Source organism: Syzygium oleosum, unplaced genomic scaffold, assembly GCF_021117445.2.
Source record: "Syzygium oleosum isolate NSW1041296 unplaced genomic scaffold, Sole_v2.1 Sole_v2.15, whole genome shotgun sequence".
Classification (NCBI taxonomy): domain Eukaryota; kingdom Viridiplantae; phylum Streptophyta; class Magnoliopsida; order Myrtales; family Myrtaceae; genus Syzygium; species Syzygium oleosum.
Genome location: NW_026607499.1, coordinates 5,208,753 through 5,219,388, shown reverse-complemented (window position 1 = coordinate 5,219,388; position 10,636 = coordinate 5,208,753). Strand labels below are relative to the sequence as shown.

At 41.8% G+C, this 10,636-nt stretch overlaps 1 protein-coding gene across 1 annotated transcript; it reads left to right on the top strand.

Annotated features, from left to right (window-relative positions):
• Positions 1-620: 620 nt before the first annotated feature.
• On the top strand, positions 621-2,659 carry LOC115664505 (geraniol 8-hydroxylase-like). The gene is made up of 2 exons (XM_030586431.2): positions 621-1,578; positions 1,895-2,659. The coding sequence occupies exons 1-2, from the start codon at positions 688-690 to the stop codon at positions 2,498-2,500; spliced, it is 1,497 nt and encodes a 498-aa protein (XP_030442291.1). The 5' UTR covers positions 621-687; the 3' UTR covers positions 2,501-2,659.
• Positions 2,660-10,636: the final 7,977 nt, after the last annotated feature.

The following is a 10,636-nucleotide window of genomic DNA, read 5'->3' as shown; positions in this document are numbered from 1 at the left end:
ATTTTTGTTGATTGTGAAGATTTCGGATGGACTCCGGTCCCGTGGAGATTTTCCACGTAAAAACTGCCTTGTATTTGTGGATGCTTGATATTTATATTTTGGCAGATATATTGCTCTATTGTGTTGTTTTATATTAGGATTCCACAAGAGAGGAGATTGTTTTGTTCCGTTATGCTAATTTGATATTTGTGGGTGCTTGATATTTATATTTTTGGCAAATACATTGTATTTCAACAAAGTGTTATCATAGCAAGTACCTTGCTCGATTTTCCAATCCTGTGTTAAACGATGAAAACAAAAACGAGTACAATGGTTACGTCAAATGGTTGGACCCAAGACCCAAAGCCTCCAAAATAATGTAGGAGGAATCAACTTTGATGTCAATCCGTCTAGACAAGTAATAATTTATCCATGAGAAAGTAAGCTTCCACCGTAGATCGATCGCAGCGAGAATAAAAAGGATGACAATTTGTCCACGATTCTCCAGAAATGGACCCGATGGTGACGTGAAGAGAAAAAAGAAGGTGAGGGCCTCGACGAAAAGAGATAATATTGCTCTAGAAAGGAAAAATGGAAGAAATGCAGGAGGACCACCTCAATGGCCTCCATATAATAGAAGAAATAGAGGAACATGCACCTTTGTAGATTCAGAAGGAGGCGAGCCCCGTAAGTCATAAGCCCAGAGAGATGGATTTCTTAGCCTTGATATTTTGCCTCTACCTCCTCTGGGGCTTGTTCCAAGCTCTCTCTTTGATTGCAAAGAGAGGCAAGAGGTCTCCCTCCAACCTCCCGCCCGGCCCCCGCCCTCTTCCGGTCATTGGCAACCTTCTCGAACTCGGAAACCTTCCCCACAAGTCTCTTGCCAAGCTCGCTCGCACTTACGGCCCCATAATCAAACTTCAGCTCGGCTCTGTAACCACGGTCGTGATCTCTTCCCCGACGCTCGCCAGAGAGATCCTCCAAAGTCATGATGCTGTCTTCGCTAATCGCACAATTCCCGACACCATCACGGCCCATGACCATCACCAGCTCGGCTTGCCTTGGATGCCCGTTTCGCCTCTCTTCCGAAACCTGAGGAAAATATACAACTCACACCTTTTGTCCAGTAAGAAACTTGATTCCAACCGGCATCTTCGCAGCAAGAAAGTGCAAGAGCTCGTCGCTTATGTTGGAAAATGTGCACACAACGGTGACGTTGTTGATATTGGTGAGGCAGCTTTTAGGACTACACTCAACTCTCTGTCTAACACGGTTTTCTCTTTGGACATGACGGACCCTTCAACTTCTGCCAAGGAGTTGAAGGAGGTAATGTGGCAAATCATGGCCGAGGTTGGAAAGCCAAACATTGCAGATTACTTTCCTGTGCTCAAGAAGATTGACCCACAGGGTTCGAAGCAGCGCACCGAGTTGCATTTCAGTAAGATGTTAGATATCTTCGATGGGCTGATCAAGCAAAGGTTGCAGCTGAGAACGCAGCCTGGTGCCACCACAAGCAACGATGTTTTGGATGCTCTTCTTGATGTTGTGGAAGATAAGAGTGAGGATCTGGACATCTCTCTAGTCAAGCATCTGTTTCTGGTAAGCTGTCCTGATATTCATGGATGCTTCTCTACGTTATTTTCTGATTAGTCAAACGATCTATTTTATTTAGTGTATATCGTATAGTTTATTATGTTATTTGATAGCAATAAAAAAGAAATCTAAAAACCATACTGAAGCAAAGAGGTTGCTTCAATTTAGTTTTAGCTGTTAAGGACAAGTACAAATTCGATTTCACTTCAGTTGGAGCTTATGCTGAACTTAGGTTGGCTTCTTTTTCCCCACAAAATCAATCTCAATCAACCCTTCATAAGTACTTGTCATGCTCTTATGTCTCCTGCTATGATGACAACAGGACTTTTTTGTTGCTGGTAGCGAAACCACTTCGAGTACTCTAGAGTGGGCGATGGGGGAACTACTTCGCAACCCGGAGAAGCTATCAAGAGCCCAAACCGAGCTCCACCTCCTCATTGGAAAAGGCAAGCAGATGAAAGAAGCCGACATATCTCGCTTACCCTATTTACAAGCTACCGTAAAAGAAACTTTGCGAATGCACCCACCAATTCCACTCCTTCTGCCTCGCAAAGCCGAAGCCGATGCACAAATAGGGGGTTTCACTATTCCAAAAGGTGCACAAGTGCTTCTTAATGCATGGGCTATAGGAAGAGATCCTGCAATTTGGGCCAGTCCAAATGAGTTCATGCCAGAGAGATTTTTGGGATCTGACATAGATCTGAGGGGACAAAACTTCGAGCTCATACCGTTTGGTGGCGGCAGGCGGATTTGTCCGGGATTGCCACTGGCCATGAGAATGTTACATCTGATGCTGGGTTCACTCATTAACGCATTCAACTGGAGGCTCGAAGATGGTGTCGCACCAGGTAAGATGAACATGGAAGACAAGTTCGGGATAACCGTGCAACGGGCTCAACCCGTGAAAGCAGTGGCTGTACCAGTGTAACTCACGTGAAGGTTTTATGTCATAACACCTGCTACGTGACCATTACTTTAAAGAAATTGTGAGACCATTCATCTCGACACATTTCCATTGTATGATTGGTTCTTTGCATGAAACCATCACCGTTCAATGGAATGAATCTATATCGTATTCTTGGTTGTATTCTCTAGTTTTGGCGTCGATGCTACACTCCATTGTTAAGTAACTTGTGTAATATAAACTCTTTGCAACTAGTTCGAGGAGTAAATAGAATTTGTACATTTGTAATTGATTAGCTTTGCAATTGAGGAAGACTAGTTTGTTGCTGAAGAGATTGGAGAGTGAAAAGAACTTGCAGAAGATGGCAAATTGTCCCTACATCATTTTTCTCTTCCTTTGTCCCATTTGCCTTCTGACCATCCATCACTAATCTTGATTTGTGTAGTATTCATTCAACACATGAAATAGTTTCCACTTTTGAGGACTGGAAGCTCTATAACCCGAATAAGTGACCCTAGTCCATGATCAAGAGTCATGATGGACTCGGGCTGGGTCCAGTCAAGTTCTTGTCTTGTAATAAAAACAAACTGCTTTCCTCGTTGACATGCACAGTTTCAAGAAATTATGTACCGGGATTGTGCAAGAATGACGGTTCGCTAAAAAAAAAGTTACAACATACTTTTTGTTGTGATTAGATCTATCCACCGCGGTCGAATGAATCTGTCCAAATTCTTTTTATTGATTTCTACTGTGAGACAATTACGCAAGCCATCCGTACAAATCGTTTGGGGTAGCATTATTTTTTACTAACGTGAGCTATGGAAAAACTTCATCCTTCGCACTTCTGTGTGTTCAAGGAAGAGTGCATTACATGTACGCGCAATTATGTATCTAACCTACCTATACGTATTCATACTGTCCACATACTTATCTAATACTACATGCAGCATGTTTCTATATTTCTAGTCAACACCGTCCTTGATTCTATAGTAATGCAGTTTATCTCTCTACACATACATTTCCATGAAATACACAAGGAAGAACTCCCATCTGATTGGTCCATTCATGCCTTGGCGATATGAGCCGTTAAGATTACTTAAAGCCCTATTTGTGCAAAAACCACTCGGGAAAAGTGTCAAAAAAGTCTTAAACCTTTGGCATTGGTGTCAATTTAGTCATAAACCTTTTTTTGGTGCCAATTCAGTCCTAAACATTTGGCATTGGTGCCAATTTAGTCCCAAATCCTTTTTTGGTGCCAATTCAGTCATAAACCTTTTACATTTGTGCCAATTCAGTCCTAAATCTTTTGTCTTTGTGCCAATTGAGTCATTCCGGCCAATTTTGGCCGGATTTTGCTGACATGGACATCGGCCGGCCGGCGGCCGATCACTGGCGCTGACGTGGACAACTTTAATAATATTTTAATATTTTTTTGAATTTTTATTTATTTTTTCTCTTTTTTTTCCCCTCCCCTCCCTCCTTCCTCTAGCCGATCGTTGGATCGTCGGATCGGCGACCGGCCAGAGGTCAGAGTCCAGCGAGGTCAACCTCGCCGGCCACTGGCGAGGCTCGCTCTCGCCGGCCACTATGAAGGCGAGCCTCGCCCAACCGCAGGCGAGGCTTGACCTTGCCAGATCCGATGAGGTCAAGCCTCGCCCGCCTAGCGCGAGACTGCCCTCACGGCCATTTGGTGAGGCAACCACACCGGCCTCTGGCCTTTGGACCGGCGACCGGCTGGGGGAAGGAGGGAAGGGAGGAAAAAAACATAAATAATAAAAAAATATTAAAATATTATTAAAAATTATCCACGTCAGCATCAGTAGCCGATTGGCGTCCATGTCAGCAAAATCCGATCAAAATTAGCCGAAATGACTGAATTGGCACAAAAATAAAGGTTTGGGACTGAATTAGCATAAATGCAAAATGTTTATGACTAAATTGGCATAAAAAAAAGGTTTAGGACTAAATTGGCACAAAACCACTCCCCCATCACGTTCTTGAGGAAAAAGTACTTTTCTCTTGAGGTTTGTCAATTTTTATTTTTGGGGGAAAATTACAAAAAAAGTCCTTAATCTATTGCAATTGTACCAATTTAATCCTAAACCTTTTTTTTGTCAATTAGGTCATAAACATTTTACTTTTGTACCAATTCAATCCATCAGGCCAATTTTGGCTAACAAACACAAACATGGACGCTGACTGTCCTACGTAGCGTTATCGGTTTTGACGTGGACAAAATTTGATATTTTTTTTAAATATTGTTTAATTTTATTTATTCTTTTTTTTTCTTTCTCTTTCTTTTTCTTTCTTCCCTTCTTCTTCCTCTAGCCGGTCGCTGGACCTCGGAGACCGACCAGAGACGAGGGCTGGCAAGGCTCGACTAGTGAGAGCGAGGACATGATGAGGGTGAGGGCATGGCGACGGCGAGGGCATGCCCTAATCAAGAAGAAACCGTCACATCTGATTACCAATTCCTTGAACGATAGATTTGAATAGGAGCAAATCGAAATGGAGAGAGAGAGAGAGCAATTCCTCTAACGATTGATTACCAATCCCTTCGATGATTGAATAATCAATTTTTCTTTTCTTTTTTCTTTTCCTTTCTTCCTTTGTTTTTTTTTAATTGAGGGCCGGGGAGGGCTGTCGGTCGACCCTCGCTAGCCCTAGGCGAGGTGATCTTGGTCACCGCTGTTGCCATGGACTGGCGGAGGGAAATAAGAAAAAAAGAAAACGAAAAGGAAAGGAAAAAAAGAAAAAATTAAAAAATCGCGAAAAAGTGTCCATGTCAGCATTGGTCATGCCACGTAAGACGGTCAGTGTCTACGTCAGTGATTTCCGACTAAAATTGGCCGGAAGGACTACATTGCCAAATCATAAAAAAGTTCATGACTAAATTGACCAAATTCAAAGATTTAATACCGCATTGGCATATGTACAATAGATGTAAGTACGCTTTTGATCATTTTCTTACCTCCAAGTGTTGACACCTAAATTTTGGCTAACCATTTAATAATCAGTGCATAGAAAATTAGGGATTAATCTCTAACCCCTAAACAAAAATATTAAAATTAGATTGCATAGCATATAGTTTAGGAGCATGTAGTTCAATCCATTAATTACATTGGGCTAGCGGTGGTGAATAGACCTAAATCAATCACGTGGATTAAGCCTACTTTACATGAGAAATTCAGTCAAGCCATGGAGGCATAGTGGTTGAAAAACAAGCCCAAGATTAAAATAACTAAGCTTCAATTGAGTGGGGTTTAGCCCGTTAGAGTTAAAAAAAAAAGGCTTTGTGATTAAAGAGCCCATGAAGATTAAGCCTTCTATTGGAAAAACTCATAATCAAGATTAGGGAATAAAAAACCTAATTTGCACTATAAATAGACCTTAACTCTTCACAATTGGGGGAGGCCACACAATTGATATACACGGCCACATTGAAGGACACACAATAGAATATATTGCCACAATACAAAAAGAGAGAGAGAGAGGCGCTGAGTGGTGAACAACAATTGAAGAGGTTCACGGGCAGAGATCTTCTCACGAAATTCACGCCTTCAGACCTTCACCATCAGGATCCCATGAAACACTTCAGATTCATGCCTCCACTTTGAGTTTTCCTTACTATTTTCTGTTGGTTATCGACTAACCACGAAGGAAATTTGCAGGGGGAAGAGCCATAATACATGGCACACATAAACAGAGAAAATGGGAGAGAATTTGTCTTCATCCGTGGAGGAGAGTAAGACACGGGGAGGTTTGGGGGTTCTGCACAGAGAAAAATCGGGAGAACTTGCAGGTGTTGCGCTTGGCTGTTTGCTGGTCCAACTTCACGTTGCAGCTGTCGCCGTGCTGGTCTCTGCTTCTTGCAGCGTTTCCGACATTCCACGAGCACTCTTGAAGCTTTCCGTTGGTCTGGTTGTCCTCTGCTTCCCACCACGTCGAGCCCTTTGCAACTCCTGTCATCACCTGGTTCCATCTGGCTGGATGTAGCGTTTCTCGGGTTGCTGTAAGTGGGAGATCGGCCAATTCTTATCATTTTTTTCGGATCACTTAACTGTTACTTTTTAAAAAAAACGTTTACTTAAATGTAAATTCCAATTTGGGTCATCGGAAATCTGACGTTGCCATATTTTATTAATTTCTCAGTCCTACGTGGCACGTCGGCGCTGACGGGGATAATTTTTAATAATATTTTAATATTTTTTCGATTTTTTAAATATTTTTCCTTTTTTTCCTTTTTTTTTCTTTTTTTCTTTTCTTTCTTCTTCTTCTACCTTTGGCCGGTGTGGGCCGGCCACCTAGCCTCTCCTGGACGAGGCCGCTATCGCCTACCATAGGTGAGGGTCGACCTCCCCTCACCTAGGCAAGGGCCGGCCTCCCCTCACCTGGGCAATGGCGAGCCCCGGCGAGGGCTCTCCTCGCTAGATTCGGCGAGAGTTGGCCTCGCCTCGCCCCGGCAAGGGCTCCCCTCGCCAGATCTGGCAAGGCCGGCCCTCACCCAAGCCAGGGCGGCCTCGTTGAGCGTTGCCTTCCACCGGGAGATGCCCGGTGAGGCCATCGTGGCTTGGGCGAGGGCCGGCCTCGCCGGGGCTCGCCCTTGCCCAGGCGAGGAGAGGCCGACCCTCGCCAGGGCCCACCCGCCCTTGCTCGGACGAGGGTTGGCTGGGCCCCGCTTATGGCGGGCGACGGCAGCCTCGTCCGGGCGAGGCCAGGCGGTCGGCCATGGCCAGTGGCCGATGGTCAGTGTCCGATTATCGGTGAGATTTAGAAGAAGAAGAAAGAAAATAAAAAAAAAAGAAGGAAAAAAAGAAAAAAATCTGAAAAATATTTAAAAATTTGAAATATACATGTGGAAATGCCACGTAGACTGATTTTTTTTTTTAAAAAATGCAACTCAGATTAAAATTTTAATTATAAAAGTCACGTATTAATTTGGTCGAAATTTCTCGCTGTTGGCACTTAAGTGATCATTTTTCTTTCGATTTGGCACTTAAGTGAGTCGGCAAAAACTTTTAGCACTAAAGTGAGCGTCGCGCACAAGTTTTGGCATGTCTAGTATTCTTCTCCCCAGGTTGTCTAAAGCTCTCTTGGCCACACCGCGAGTCCACCACCACTGTTTGTCCATACCGCGAGCCCGAGAAGCCCACACCATGGCTATCCTTGCCTTGAACCCAGCTGAGTCCACCGTGTGCCATCGGCCATCCGCCGATCCTCATCCGTAAACCCGATCCAGAGTCAAGCTCAAATTTGGAAGTTTTCCGTAAATTAGGTCAGAAACTTTATCCGATATCATTTCAAATATTTAAATTCCTAATTTGAGTGATTTTGTTATCTTTGGTTAGTTAGTAGATATATTAATGCATGGCATATCCACAAGATTCCAAAAGATACCCTAAGTTAGGAAATTCCTAACTTAACAACGTGTCGGGACGATTATCCGATCTCAACCATGAGATACGATACTCGGCGACACGGAAAATTTTTATCCTATCCATAATTATCTGGATACGATAATAGATTTTATTTTGTTTTCATATTTAAACAAATAGCCTTCCATCAATATCCATAACCACATAGAAACAATATAAACCGACAATCATATTCATATGGTTATGGATATGATCATCGGTTTATATCGTTTCCCTAGTTCAAAGATGATAAAACAAATCTTGCGGATCGCATGGATTGGTTTTGATCGTAGTGGTTATCTATTTGTTTGACATTATTTCCTTTAAAAAGAAAATCAAAAAATATTAGTTAGGATTAAATTAGAAACATTGCATGTTTAGGGAATCCTGAATATATCTAGAAGATAGGATAATTATTTAATTTAAATTGGGATTTAAGATAGTTTATTTCCCAGTTTAAATTAGGGGTTGTTCTAGTCCCAATAGATTATTTAGGGTATTTTAGAATTTCGAATTTTCATAAAAATACCCCAAAAAGAGTCACTTTAGGATAGAATAAATTATCTTCTCTAGAATTGATTGCATGTCAACTTAGGCAATTTTTAATTTCGAATTTTAATAAAAAATACCAAAAAAGAAGTTGTTTTAGAATAAATAGAATTGCTTTTCCGAGGGTAGATTGCATGTTAATTTAGGCATTTTCTATTATTCCGAATTTAAATAAAAAATACCAAAAAATGCATCATTTTCCCTTCATTAGAAATAGGTCATATCGTCGCATGACATATAGTTCTCATGCTAGGTTTAATTAATCGCATGTCATATTTTGCACGTCATTACACTTAGATTAGTTTTCATTTTAATGAAGTGAAAACCCAAAAAATACGTTGAGTGAATTTCTTGTTAATTAGAAATTATATTAGGGATATTCGTATGATTTTCTAACTAATATTGTAGATGCTTAGTTGCTAAAAGGTACGTTGTTCTCCTAAGCTAGTAATTTATTTACTGCTTTTTTTATTGGGTGTTAAATTGATGGATTGCGCACCCGCGTGGTCACTTTACATGTTAGCAACTAGATAATAAAATGGATCCAGGCTGCCTGCTCAAAGATTTTTTTGAAAAGAAAAGGTACCGAAAGGGCGTTAGACTAGCTCTATCGTAACCAAGTCTCCGAATTCAAAATCTCTAGTTCGTAGGAATAAAACATATCTTCCCATGTTTTATTTGGGTTTCTAATCGCCCTACCGCAAAATGGATTAGTGGCGACTCCAGCATGAAAATATTTTCATGTTAAGAACTTAAACCCTAAGTCGCAATTTGATAGGGGTTGTGAGGGCTCAAATTAGGTTTAAACTTAATAATTCATTAGCCGAACCCCTAGGTGGTGCGCCCGCGGGAGGTTAGGTCGCGACACCAAGGCTCAGTCTAAACTCTGTGTATCCAACAATGCGCACGTCTCAATGTGCAACAGGCCAAAAGTATTTCTGTAAATTTCTTCATCACGAATTTTGCAGAGGCCATAATCAATTATGTAAAAGAATATCTCCCAGAACAATCAAGTCAACATCGACCTAAGGCTCTAATACTAGTGTCTTGCTGAAATGACGCAGGTGCAGAACAAACGAACGAACTGAGCAAGAAATAAATGCAAAATGTAAACCCAACATAGCGGATTTACATGGTTCAATTGGGTGTGTCTACTCAATGGAAAAAATCGTCGACATATTCCAAAAGGAGACTGCAATCGCTCGAATCATACGCCACTCAAGTGTTTTACGAACTCAATTACCCAAGTAGCCCCATAAGCTCTAATTTAATGATATACACAAGTGTTCACAAGACGTATTCTCACTCTTTGAAGACTCCTTCAGCTCTCAGTGAGTGAATTAAGTTCACAACACGAATCACTCACAACACAAACTTAATCCCTCCTATGTTTGATCAAACGTCTATCCGAATTGGGACGGACGTTTGAATTTTCTAGACTGAAGATCCAGGCTAGGTCGGATGTCCGAAGTACCAACTTCGTGCCAAGCTGCATCCTAGTCGATGTCTTGTCAGCTTTGGGCCATGGACGAGAAAACGCAAGTTTGGACCTACAGAAGCTCGTCTCATTTCGTCACTTGTTCGGGACGTCTGCCACTTGATTTTGGGACCCTGTAATGTGTGCTCGTGCACCTCCAAACAGTTTCGCTTGCTCCGTGTTATCCTATGATCCAATCTCAAGTCGATTCCAAATCAAGTTGGGTCTAGTTCCAGTCGTATTCGACACTTCTTTTAATCACCCACATGTGAAATTGTCCTATGTGAAAATTCCCAATAGCTCAGATGACGCAAACCCTAGATATTTTTCCTTTCTCTCAACAAGTTGGAGAAGGCTTGGTCTCCATCACTGGCACCGGCATCCACAGAGCTGTCGGCTCTTGTTTTCTAGTATACTCAAATCATATGTTTGCCCACATCCCTGTTTTTTTTTTTTTCCGATTGAAAATTTTATTCATTTGTCATAATCAAACATGAGAGGAATATAGAATACTTTCTAGCAAAGATAATCTTAAAAGAGCTGCAATGCAAAACAAAATCTAGGGCACTTTCCCCTCCAAAAACTGTGGAGTGCAGTGTGCGCCTTCAGCGTCCTCAACAACATCGCCATACGGAGACATCAACAATAGTATGTTGAATTACCATAGATCGAACATCTCTAAGAAACTCTCAAAGCTAGAGTTAGATTGAGATAGAAAAG